Source organism: Callospermophilus lateralis, chromosome 1 (assembly GCF_048772815.1).
Source record: "Callospermophilus lateralis isolate mCalLat2 chromosome 1, mCalLat2.hap1, whole genome shotgun sequence".
Lineage (NCBI taxonomy): Eukaryota > Metazoa > Chordata > Mammalia > Rodentia > Sciuridae > Callospermophilus > Callospermophilus lateralis.
Window position 1 is genome coordinate 207813100 of NC_135305.1, and position 13555 is coordinate 207826654.

General features: G+C 49.8%; 1 protein-coding gene across 5 annotated transcripts in view; it reads right to left on the reverse strand.

Annotated features, from left to right (window-relative positions):
• Positions 1 to 13555, reverse strand: part of Scap (SREBF chaperone) — a 54777-nt gene that overhangs the window by 8746 nt on the left and 32476 nt on the right. For 4 of the 5 annotated variants that reach the window (XM_076844854.2, XM_076844861.2, XM_076844846.2 and 1 more), the window contains exons 4-8: positions 3745 to 3902; positions 2777 to 2997; positions 2487 to 2592; positions 1753 to 1925; positions 1288 to 1414 (exon numbers count right to left, since the gene is read on the reverse strand). In XM_076844854.2, coding sequence (XP_076700969.2) covers positions 1288 to 1414; positions 1753 to 1925; positions 2487 to 2592; positions 2777 to 2997; positions 3745 to 3902 — 785 coding nt within the window. Of the gene's footprint in view, positions 1 to 287; positions 905 to 1287; positions 1415 to 1752; positions 1926 to 2486; positions 2593 to 2776; positions 2998 to 3744; positions 3903 to 13555 lie in introns of those variants that run through there. The other variant, XM_076844877.2, reaches the window with a different exon arrangement.

Consider the following 13555-nt stretch of genomic DNA (forward strand, 5'->3'; position numbering starts at 1 on the left):
CCACAGGCACAGGGTGAAACCCTCCCTGCCTTGCCCTCACACGCCAGGGCCTCTGTCCATATAGCTCTCGGCTTTTAGGCAGGTCCAAAGCCTTGCCAAGGCACCAGCAATCACGCCAGTCCTCCCACCAGCACAGGAGGAGGCTGGAGGTGGCCCCTGGGGAGAGCGCCCGTCCCACTGCCAGGCCACACAGACTCTGCTGGCTAGAGCAGTGACTGCCACCAAGACCCACACAACAACTCTAGGCCAAGCCACCATCTGAACTAAAGGAAAGGGTAAAAAATGACCTAAAGCCTTTGCTCACAAGCTGCATTTGGAGAACCACAACTGCTCCTAAAGGACACCCTCCAGGTAGCTGAGCCAGGGTCACGCTGCTCCTGACAGACTCCAAGAAGATGGAAGTGAGGAGGGGTCTCAGGCAGGGATGAGAGAAAGGAAAGAAGAAAGAGAGAAAGGCTTGGGAAAGGAAGTAGGAGTTCCACTGACAAGGGAAGTGACAGAAACAACACAAAGCCACTCTTCTGTAGAGTGCTTGCCTGGCACATGCGAAACCCTGAGTTCTATTCTCCAAACCACAAAATAAATGGAAGGAAGGAAGGGAAGAAGGACCATTGGTCATTTTTGCTATAACCAGGCAGATAAGCCTAGATCAGGGACGGACCAGTGGGTCAGTAACACTAACAGGCAGGCAGAACCAGTCAGAGAGGAGGGGACCAAAGCCTGAGAACAAACAGGGGAGGGCTTCCAGACTGACTCACAGAGGAAAAGCAAGGGCAGAGCAAATACTACCGACAGAGGTGACGAGTTACAGTATTCTCATGTCTTTGACAAAGCTCACTCTAAGCCTACTCTCTGATTGGGCTTAACAGTGAAAAGAAATGTACCCTTCACACCCTTCTGTGGCAAAAACCGCCAAGAAGGGTGTGTGTGTGTGTATAATACAAACACATCCGTTTCACATATGCACTATATACCCATGGATACACAAAATATATATTCCATATATACACAAAATCATATAAGCAAACACACCTGTGTATATATTATATGTATAGATACACACTATACACACATGTATGGATACAAACCAGCCCCTGGCCCTTCTTAACTGATCCCCTGGGAGCTTAAAGAGAAAGAATATGTACCTCTTGAATGTAAAAAAATAGCAAAGTGAAGACATTGGGGAACAGCAAGCGTCCAGTCCAGGGAGGGCCAAGTGCCCAGATGTGCAAGGTTCTCTGGCCTGAGGGCCCCCCTGTGGCCCAGTGGAACCTGTTGGGGACCTACCCGCCATTGAGGGTGGGCGTCAGGCCGAAGAGAGTGCAGAGCCCCACAGACATGAGTAGTGAGCTGAGCACCGTGACCACAGCGGCTAGGGCCAGGCCCCACTTGGACTTGACCATGTCGATCTTGCCTGGAGGGCAGAGAGGGCACATCAGGGCAGCACCTCCCCCAGCCCCTGGCCCTTCTTAACTGATCCCCTGGGAGCAGAATCTGCCCTGACAATCAAGGAAAGAAGTTCCTGGTTTAACCACGAGAAAGGGACAGTCACAGACATTTCCCAGTCTCGTGCACCTGACATACTCTTTGGGAACTCTAATTCAGGAAGTGTCTTTCCCTAAGAAGTAAGAGGAGCCCTGGACCCACCTGAGCCCCTGAGACTCTAGCTTTAGCATTTCCACATCTCTACCCCAAGCCCTACCAGAGGCAGGGAAGTGGGTGATGTAGAGACGCTCCCTGCCATGGACCTACGTGTGGAGAAGTAGATGTAGGCAAACAGGATGATGTAGGTGGTCACGAGGGGAATGAGCTCAGCGATCCCAATCTCCTCCTTGAAGTGCACATGGACCAGGCTCTCTGCACGAAGGCTGCAATTGGGGCTGGGATGCAGGAGCATGAGACGGGCACGCAGGCTGCCCAGAAACCTAGAGACGAGAAAATCTCTGGAGGGGTCCTTCTAGGCCTCTCTCCCCTATGCCAGGAGGTAACTTCTCTAAGGTTCTAAGCTTCTTCATAATCTCCAGGGGTGATGGAAGAATTACAAAGCTGGTCACGTTGTTTCAGGATCTCCCCGTCCTTCCCTGATCTATTATGCCACTTCGATCACCAAAGGCCCAGGAGGCTCGACTGGAGGCCCCTCAAGTGTCCTGCCAACTGAGGAGGGCCACCTGCTGTGTTCCATGGGGGAGGACTCAGACCATGGGCTCAGCAGTCATCTGCTGGGGCTGCCTGCCTCGCCTGGAGAGAACTGGAGGAGACACAGGGACACTGAACTGCCAGCCTGCTTCAGTCCCTTGTTCTTGGCCAGCCATCCAGTCATTCCCATTTGAATGCAGCAAACAACATCCTTTGGTCTAAGGGATAGAACATTTTACCAGGAGGCCAAAACACTATCCAAGTTGTCAGGGGGCACTGTTAACAGAACAGGGGCCTCTCGGCCTCATGTCACCATGGAGCAGTCAGAACCCAGAGCCTGATGGCCTTACTTGGCATGGTAGCGCTGGAAGACCAGGGTGATAGTGTAGGAGACCATCCTCTTCCTTGTGTAGAGGCTCACCCCGCTGTACTTCCCAGGAACACCAAACAGCAAGTCTGCGGGCAGAGACCAATAGGCACTGACAAGGAATGGCAGCCACTGCAGGGCCACCAAGGGCCCTTCCCCACCCCCACACCTTTGGAGTAAGGGCAACCCCTGATCTGCCAGAGCACCCATCACAGGAGAGATGGTGGCCAACAGGCTCCCTCGTGGGTCCTCAGGGAATCTGTGCTGGGGTACCCTTGAGCGTGGCTGAAGTCTGCAGTGTTTTGGGCTCATGCTGGTGGATGGTGCCAATGATGTCAGGGTCAGCATGGAAGCGTTCCCGGTCATTCTGCCAGAAGTTCCCAGGGGACAGCAGTAGGCAGCCATGCTCAGGGAGTAGGTTCCGGAGTTTCTTAAGGCCTGGCAGCAGGTCGGTCACCTGCAGGCACACCTCCTCCAGGCTCCTGGTCCCAGAGCTGTTCAGGAGACAAGACAAGGTATCTGCTGTGCCCGCCAGCGCAGGGCAGGCCCACTGCACTTAGGGAGCACCTCTGCCATCAGGGGCAAGTACTGCCAGGGGGTTAACAACCAAACCACGTGGCTGCCTGGGCTTCCAAGTGAACATGGAGCCCACATCGCCTCCAAGGAGAGGAGGACGTGGAAGAACAGGCACGGCCCCCACAATAGCCAATTTAGTGGGCAAGGGGGGAATAGAGAGAAATTTAGGGTGTTATTTAGTTCACCAAAATTCTTGTCAAAGTCATCAGCTAACTAAAACCAGGTAGTGACAGCCTGCGAAGTCAGAGTGCTCCAGAGGCCGGGAAATGGGCTGGGAAGTGGGCCCTGGGTTAAGGTTTCTGAAGGTGTCCCCGGTTGGAGCTCGCTTCTTGTTATCAGAGCCATTATGACATTCACATCTAACAACGCAGAGATGAGAAGCCACATGAGTCATGAGTCCTTAGTGAGCTCACCAGGGGCAGACCTGTGGGCAAGCACTCTGTCTAAGATGTGAGGATCGGGGCTCTAATTGTGCCATCTGCACAGCCCAGGGGGAACGCAGCCACAGTGGACCCACAAGAATGTAGAAAAGTTCAGAGCAGGCTCCCCTCATCCTCTTGTCTGCTCTATTTCTGCAGAGGTAGCTGGCTCGCTGGAGTTTCACTGAGGGCTGTAATGCTCCCTTCAGTTCAGAAGGGGTCTAGGGGGGTTCCTGACAGGGGTACCTGTCTCTCAGCACGTGATTCCGGATCTCCTCCACCAGCTGGAATGCCCGGGACAGAGGTGAGCGGAACACATCTACTGCCAGAAGGTTCTTGTGCCAGGGAGACACTGAGGACTTCACAAATATTTGCTGGATGTAAGCCACAGGGGCACCCACATACTGCAGAAGAAATGGGGGCACAGCAGGAAGGTCAGCTCAGCACAGGAGAGAGAAACATGGGCCCACATCCAGAAAGGACTTACTGAGCAACTATCTGAGCACAGCACTGTGGGACCCACTGTCAGCAAGCTATGATGCACAGGCCAAATCAGGGCCTGGGCTTGTTCCTCTCAATCAAGTTTCCGAGAACACTGTCCCCAACTTTCCATTACTGTCTCTGGATGCTCCCATGCTTCGGTGGCAGAGCTGAATGCAACAGAGGCTGTGTGGTCGGCAAAGCCTAAAATGCTCACTATGTAGCTTTTGAGAAATTTGTGCAATAAACTATCAGCTCCCAAAAAGATGCAGCCTGTGTCACTGATCCAGGTTTCGCGCACACAGCACAACAATGGGTTGTGAGGATCAAAAGACCCCATTTAAATTCTGGCTAACTACATGGTCTTGGAAGAGCATTGAACTTCTCTGGGTTCCGTCTTCCTCATTGTGGAAGAAGGATGACAACGTTCTCCTGCAGCATCCAAAGGTCCTCACCTGCCTCCCTCACACAAATACACACAGGAATATAAATGGCACATGCAGAGATAAGTAGTCACAGAAATGGCAGTAATAAACAGCAGGGCACATCATTCTGTCTGGCCCCACGACAATCCGACCTGTTCAGTGCCTGTCGGGGGTTTCAGAACTAGACAGGGACTCAAACACAGGTCTCCCCGCTACACTTTCTCAGTAGAACCTGCTGTTACTCTCACAGAGTGTACAAAAGTTATGTAGTGACAAGAGTGTCACATGTGCAAGCCCCAGTGACAGGAATCGTCAGGATGCACCCCAAAAATACATGCTAGCTCAGCTGTGGCCGAGTGGCTGTGAGGATGAGGGAGGGAGGGCATCTGATGGATGAACAAAGGGCACTAAGAGCACAGAGGCCTGGATGGCACAAGACAGATCAGCAGGGAATGAAGGAAATCACAGGGAAACTGAGGTGGGCTAGGACCAAGCCCGGCTCAGCTGTCTGCACTTTAACAGGTAACAAAGAAAAACCCAACCAGGCGCAGTGATGCACTCCTGTAATGCCAGGGATTTGGGAGGATGAGGCAGGAGGACCACAAGCTTGAGGCCAGCCTGAGCAACCTAGTGAGACCCTGTGCCAAAATGAAAATGAAAAGATCTGGGGTCGTGGCTCAGTGGTACAGCACCCCTGGGTTCAACCCCCAGCACCCAAAGGAAAAGAAAAGGCCAAGTGACTCTGAGTTGCAGGGACAACCTGATCTGATGAAAGCAGGCCCTGGAGGTCCTGTCAACTGGAGGCAGAGAAAGAGACAGGCCAGAGGGAGCTGCCTGGCTGAGGAATGAGGGGCTGACTCCATGCCTATGCCACAGTCAGGAGCGCCACAGCACATGTGTGTGGATGGCAAGAAGGCCACAGAGTCACTGAATGGTGCCATACTTCAGCGACTTCAAGGGCAAGGGTCAGGACGCTGACCTAGGAGGATAGCAAGTCAGCACCCCTGGGCACAAAGGGACAACATAATCTGGGGCTCTGTGACTTTGAGTTCATGACCCTGTGTCAGTGAGGGCTCTGGGGATGGAAGGCCTCACTTGCTGTCTTCTGTACCACACTCAGACCACCAGAAGTCACCAGAGGAACTGAGACACCTGGAGAGAACAGACTGCCAGGCTCTGAGTGAAGCAGCAGCCCACAGGCTCACACTCTACCTGTGGGAGAAGGAGCTGCCCAGAAGGGGGAGCTCTGAAAGAGGAGCCATCCCACAGGGTCACTCTCAAACCTGTGAAGGACACAGCTTATTCCCACTGGCACAAGGCTGTGACTGCACACATCATCTCCTATGCCCACCTCATCTCTCAGACCCTCCACCCACCCACCAGCTTATCAAGCCTGTGCAACTGAGCCAAGTCCATCCCAGGCCAGGACAGCTCCAGGGTCCTCCAATGATCTTCAGCCTCCCTCGAACCCAGAACCACGGGAGCCAAGATTTCAACAAAGTGCTAATGAACATATTTCAGAACCAGAAATCTCAATCTAAGGACAGGCTCCAGGGTTCTCTGGGGACCCTGCTCCGCAAGTTTATTCCAATTTCTGCTTGGAAGTGCACATACTGTCACTACCATCATCATTTTTAGCAGGGGAGTGCCACAGACTTCATCAGATTTTTCTAGGAATATGTTACTCCTTTGCCCTAGACATCGCTTTCTCCTTTGACTTTCCACCCAAACTCCCGACAGCTCCTATGTCTGCTCCTCCAGGGGGAAAGCCTGCCCAGATGGGAACCAGATACACATGGGACTTCTGCACAGGCTTGCTCTCCAGCTTGGCCAGGCCTCCTCCTGCTGGCCAGGGCTTGACTCATCTCCACTGACATCCAACGGAACCTTCCAAGCAGGGATTCCACATCTATCTAGCTCTTTCAAGATCTTGGCCATCCAACATATGTGCCTGCAAGTTCCCTCTTCTGGGTATGAAAATTATCTTATGGCTGCGCATGCTGGTGCATGCCCAATAGTCCTAGAGGCTCAGGAGGCTGAGACAGGAGGATCACACAAGTTCAAGGCCAGCCTGGACAACTTAGAGAAACCCTGTTTCAGGTTAAAAAATAAAAAAGGCTGGGGATAGTTCAGTGGTAAAGCATCCCGGGTTCAATTTCTAGTACCCAAAAAAAAAAAAAAAAAGAACCACCTCTTTTGGTGATTTATTCCATAGGATTGGCTTATTGCTTGTCACTACCTTAGTTTGAGTGCCCCCAGAAGCAGATCCTAAGATGAGTTTACCTGGGCAGTGTAGGAAACAGGGAAGGGAGACAGTTGACAAAGGATGTGTTAAAAGCCTGGCACAGGGCTGGGGATGTGGCTCGAGCGGTAGCGTGCCCACCTGGCATGCGTGTGGCCCGGGTTTGATCCTCAGCACCACATAAAAATAAATAAATAAAATAAAGATATGTGTCAATGTATAACTAAAAAAAAAAAAAAAAAAAAAAAAGAGCCAGGCACAGTATGCATATCTGTAATCACCGTCACTTGGGAGGCTGAGGCAGGAGGATCATAAATTCAAGGCCAGCATGCGTAATTTGGTGTCTCAAAAATAAAAAGGGTGGGGGGGGGTAGCTCAGTGCTAAAGAGCCATGGGGTTTCATCTTGAGCACACACACACTCCCCCTGCCAAAAAACAAACCAACCAACCTGGAGTGTTGAGTGAGTGATCTCTGGGGATACCTGAGGGACAAAAGGGTTACCTGCTGGCTCCTGCACTAACGGGTTGGGGACTGTTCCTGGGGGCATGAATTCTCAAGCACCTCAGGCCTCTGAACCTAAGATCCTCTGAGAATAAGAGGTAGATGCTCATGGAGGGAAGGGAGGGAGGCTCTAAAATGGCAGTGAAGATGTGGCAGGGCCCACCACTCAATGTCCCTGACACTCAAGTGAGAAACAGACTTGGCCACAGATGAAATATGGTATCCTATTTAGGATAAGGACTTAAGGATAGAGGAGGCAGAAGGACCAACAGAATTCAGGTATCCTGTGCAGAAAGGGGCTCCTGAGCTGTGCATGGTGGTGCATACCTGAAACCCCAGCAAGTTCAAGGCCAGTCTCAGCAACTTAGCAAAACCCTCAGTCATTTAGCAAGACCCTACCTCAAAATAAAAAATAAAAAGGGCTGGGGATCTAGATCAGTGGTTAAGTGCCCTGGGTTCAATCCCCAATACCAAAACAAAAGGGGGGGGCACTTATGACTACAGGGGGGCAGTGTGAGTAGCCTTCTAACATGCCCCTAATAAATTGTGCCTCCTGCAGTTCATGCTCTTGTGTGATTCCATCCCTTTAAAAGCAGGCTGAATCTACTGATATGCTTTTAACAAACAATACACCACAGTGATGTCACTTTTGAGATTAGGTTACAAAACACTGACTAATCACCCCTCTTTTGGAACCACTGCCTGATGAAATCAGATGCCATATTGTGAGTAATGAACCAAGGAGAGCCTTTCTCCAACATCCAGTGAGGAAGGACTCAGCTCAACAGTCTGCAAGGACCTGCTGACAGCCAGCCTGTGAGTGAGCATGGAGGAAGAGCTCTGGAGATTACTGTAGCCTGAGGACCAGATAAGAAAACCCAGGCTCAGAGATAAAAGATGTGTTCAAGGTCATACAGCTGATAGCAAGCAGAGGCGGGATTAAAAGCCTGTGACTCTCAAGGCTTGTTTTTTCCTCTACAGCCACCTCCCTGAGCAGTTCTGAAGTGCTCATGGAGACCAGGCTAAGGAAGCAAAGGCCCAGCATGAGCATCGTGGGGAGAAACTGAGGTCCTGGGGGCCAGCAGGGTCTCTTGGGCCACTACCACTTACAGCATGAAGCCCCTGCTCAGGGTTTCTGAGGAAGTCTGTGTCCAGGTTCAGGCAGCCACCACAGACACCGCAACACTAGCCTTGGAAGCCCAGCATGGAACAAACTCAGCCACCCCCGTGGACTGCTAGGTGGCACTTGGTATACGCTTCAGGTTTCCACAACAGGCTGGCCTAGGAGAGCCAGGACAGTGCAGGAGATCTGAGTATGTCCTCAAATTTTATTTTCTAGGCTGAGTGTGGTGGCTCACACATGTAATCCCAGTAACTCAAGAGGCTGAGGCAGGAGGATCAAAACTTCAAAACCATCCTCGTCAATTTAGTGAGACCCTCAGCAACTTAGTGAGACTCTATCTCAAAAAAAGAAAGGCTCAGTGGAAAAGTACTTGGGTTCAAACCCCAGTACCAACCCTCCACACACACACAAAAAAAATTATTTTCTTTTTCTAAATTTAAGTACAATCCTTCCCTCACATGTAGACAGAACTACCAACTCAGGTATTTTACCTTCACATTGACCCACCTACAGCTCCCTTCAGAACACAATATAGAGGACTCCCGTAGGTCTGCTTTTCTGGAAAAGAGGGCTCCAATCCTTGTCCTCTCGCCTGGGTCAGTGAGGGAGGATAAAGGGAAGAACAGGTTCAGAAGACCCACCTGAGTTCAAATTCTAGCTCCACTACTCCCCGGTTTGTGCCTCGGACAAAGGTCTCTGGGTTCTCTGAGCCCACTGGGTTCCCTTCCTAACTCACTCAGGGAAATGGGAATAAAATCTCAGGCCTCACCAGATCACTGACTACCAACCAAAATAAGTTTCTGGCTAAAATGTCACCCCTTAAACCTGTGAAAACAAACTGGTGTATGAGACATAGTCATCTTGGTCTTCAGTAAGATCAATTTTCTTATCAATAACACAAGTGGCCTTGCCTCTAAGGGAACAGCTTCCTCTGCCTATAGATTAGAGTTTAAATTCAACAGCCCAGATTCAACTTGGTCCCACCTACTTTACCACCTACCAGGCTCCAAGAAAATCTGCAGACTCACCGTCTCCTCAACAAGCCTGACATTTCTTTTTTCTTTTTTTAATATTTATTTTTTAGTTGGACACCATATGTTTATTTCAAACCCAGGGCCTCACATGTGCTAGGCGAGCATTCTATTGCTAAGCCACAACCCCAGGCCCAAGCCTGCCATTTCTTTACTCAACAAGAAACCTTTCCTGAATGTGTAACAACGAATCCCACCATTATGTACAACCATAATGCACCAATGAAAAAGAAGAAAAGGAAACCTCCCCTGAGCATTCACTATGTGTAAAACACAGGCGTCTGTAAATCTGTACCAAACCGACTCCAGCAGGGAGTCGACAGAGCAGAGAGAGGCGATGCACTCGGGCGAGAGCCAGGGAAGCCTATGGTATTCCCACTGGTCACACTGCAGGGTTGTCCAAGTAGGTGAACCTTCCTTCTCCAGCTCTGCTCTGGCCAGCCAGACCCAATCAAAGACAATGACAACCACGGTGACAGCCCAAGAACATTTGCTAAATGCAAACAATGGGCAGGCACTGGACTAAGGCCTTGCATTCCTTCACTTAATCCTTGGGACAATGTTTACTGTAGGTATAATTATTGTCTACATTTTATGATTGTGGAAATTAAGGCAGAAAGTGTTGAGTAATTTGCCCGAGGTCACAAAATCTGTTTCTGCTTTGTTCTTCTCCTCTGGGAAAACCTGCCCTCTGTCCAGGGGGAACTGCCCTTTCCTGCCCCAGAAGGCCCTTACTCCAACACGGAGCTGGCCAAACTCCACAAAAGGAACTCCAGGGTCAATCAGAGACCTTTCTGGAGGAACAAATGCAGGCTGCCTCCCCCACCCACCCTGGGGAAGAGCCCCTCAGCAAAGGAGAAGAGAGCTCCTTCCCTCCCCATCCCATTCACAACCACATGGAAAGAAAGCAACTCAATACAAAAGAGCCAAACAGTTAAACACGCAGCACAAAGATGACAGCCAAGTACAACATTCCCTTGAAAAAGCGAGCAACATCACTAGCCATCTGGGAAATGCCAACTAGAACCACAATGAGATTTCTCTAAACATCTATCAGAGGGGCTTAACTACAAACCGAACAATTCACAATACCAAGAACAGCACAAAGACTGAACCTTAATGTATGAAATTTTAAAAATAAATTTGGAAAGCCAGGCACAGTGGGATACACCTGTACTCCTAGCTACACGTGAGGCTGAGGCAGGAGGATCCCAAGAGGCACCAGCATGGGCAACTCAGCAAGACCCTGCCTCAAAATAAAAGATAAAAAGGGGTGTGGCTGTATCTCAGTGGTAGGTAGAACACCCCTGGTTTCAATCTTCAGTAAAAAATAAATAAATAAATGACACTTGATCTTGGTAGTGTTCCTAGTGTATTCAGATTTCCTTAGTTTTGCCTAATGTCCTTTTTGTCTTTTAGGATCTTAAACAGGGTATTATATTTATTATGACAGTTCCTCAGACTTCCTGCTTTTTTAAAGTTTTTAAAAATTTTTTTGTAGTTGTAGATGGGCAGAATTTGTTTATTTTATTTGTTTACTTTTATGTGGTGCTGAGGACTGAACTCAGAGCCTCACGCATTCTAGGCAAGCACTGTGCCTCTGAGCTACAGCCCAACCCAACTTTCCTGCTTTTGGTACAGATTTTTCCGTCCTTTGATACTGGGGATTGAACCCAAGGTACTTAACCACTGAACCACAACCCAGACCTTTTTATATTTTATTTTGTGACAGAGTCTTGCTAGGTTGCTCAGGGCCTGCTAGGTTACTGAGGTGGTCTTTGAACTTGCCGTCCTCCTGCCTCAGCCTCTTGAGTTGCTGGGATTACAGGGGTGAGTCACAATACCCAGCTACCCTGATGTTTTAAGGAGTGCTGGTCAGGTGTTCTGCAGGGTGCAACTCAATTGGGATTTGTCTGATATTTTACTTAAGACCCTGAGGTAAAGTGCCCTCCTCTTCACAGGTCAAGAGCACATATCACCAGCACAACCCTTACTGTGGTTAGCCTCTGTCACTTTACCTGTCAGGTTTCAGGTTTCTCCGCAGAGTCACTCTTCACTCTCTCCGTACTGTACTCCTTTTTCGATACTGGGGACTGAACCCAGGGGTGCTTTACAGCCCCAGTCTTTTTTGTTTTATTTTGAGACAGGGTCTCAGTAAGTTACCAAAGCCAGTCTCAAACTTGCAATCCTCCTGCCTCTGCCTTCCAAGTCACTAGGATGGCAGGTGGGCACCGGTACCGTACTCTTTGGGAGGTAATTGCTATGCGCGGTCTACACCTGGCATGTGGAGAGTTATGTTTAACTTTCTTGGGGGAGGAGTATCTACATAAATTATTTATATATATATATATTTTTTTTTACCTAGGAGATAGTCTATATCCTCCATTTACTATTCATTTAGTTAATCAAATGGACTCAGGGTAGACTTACCAATATTTATCATTTAGGTATACAAATATATATATTCCATAGTTTGTTTGTTTGTTTTTTGCAAAAACTATTCTAGCGTTGACCACTGGGACTCTTTTAACTGGCACCCATATCTCTTTAACATTTATTTATTTTAAACTTAAAAAAATCTTCTCTTCCCAGCCTGAGCAGGATCTCCGCAAGGACGGTGGGCCTCTAGCTGTCCCTGACATCCTGTGGACACACCGCAGACAGGCAAAGGCAGTGCTGAGCAGGGGATGAGGAAGGGAGGAGGGGCCCGGTTCCTTGGTGTGCTCCCACCTTCCCTCTGGAAGCCTCCTCTCGCCTTCTCAGCCAGGAGGCTGACAACAAAGCACCCAGCTTCAGCAACAGGATTTGGCAATGGGACAGGCAGGGGACCCGGTTCAGAGCCAGCTGGACTCCCTTGCCTCCACTGGATTGGAAAGGCCAGGGCACAGCTGAGTGGTGGAGCACTTGCCGAGCACGTGAGGAGTCCTGGGCTCCATCCCAACTCCTCACAACCACCCTTTGGAGCTCCTAGAGCCACTGATGGACCTGGAGGTTCTACCAGGGAACACAGCTACTCACGGAGACCTGACCGAAAAACGGTCCTCCTTTATCAGAGAAGGTAGTCCTCATGCACTGGGCACACGGCTTTAGGAGGGGCACATGTAGAATAGTAAGGGAGGGAGGGGACACCCATCTAGGCAGTCAGATCAGCTGAGTCTATCCGAGCCATCAATGGGGTGACAGATGTCACAGGACATCACCCTCACATCCTAGAGCCACCGCTGGGAGGAACAAGAGTAGAGCTGACCCAGAGAGGACAAAGCCATGTAGTGCTTAAAGGCAGCCCTGCCCTGCTAGAGTTACAGGAGTCTCTCTCACTCTCTCTGGTTTGGGCTTTCTGTTCCTCGTAACTAAAACAGCCCTCACCACTCCAGTTTCACTGCCTGTATTTGTATCGTGGACAGTCAATGGAGGTAAGGGGATGACCACTGAGCTATGTGATACCAGGAGGCTGTAAAGAGACCAGAGTCTCCTTCTCCATCGTACAGGGGAATTGAGGCTCCAATCAGAAAGAGAAAACAGACACTTCTGATTCCTGAACCATCAAGTGACCCTGCACAACCACTCACTGTCATCATCCCAGGCCAACAAAGGGCACTGAGAAAAGAAGTTGCAACCCCCAAGTCCCCCCCCACCCACCAGGGATCTTGTTAAACATCGGTCCCTCACTGTCAGGCCCAATGAACTCGACCAGCCAAGAAACAGCCACAAACACAAGTCCAACCTGTTAGGACCTGGGAACCAACAGTTCTATTATAGAGTAAACCTACACTACGAGGTCAACAAAAGTGAGAGGTTTAAACCAAGAAGGTCCCATCGTGAACCTGGGACATGAAGCTACAGGCTGCCATAGAAATGATTTCCTTTCTTTCTTTCTTTGTTTTGTACCAGGGATTGAACTCGACCACTGAGCCACATCCCCAACCCTATTTTATATTTTATTTAGAGACAGGGTCTCACTGAGTTGCTTAGTGCCTCACTTTCGCTGAGGTTGGCTTTGAACTTGTGATCCTCCTGTCTCAGCCTCCCAAGCTACTGGGATTACACGCGTGCGCCATCGCACCTGGCTTAGAAACCATCATCAGACCATGCTCCCTCTGACCTTCACAGGCAGAGTCCCCAAGCCAGGGTTGTGTACTTCCTACTAACATCATGGGCAGTGGTCACTCATACTGAGCCACCAGATATGTCTCTTATTTCAGGAACAGTAAAGTTCACATTAAGTTACTTGGCTGCTACATTAAACTAAAAAGA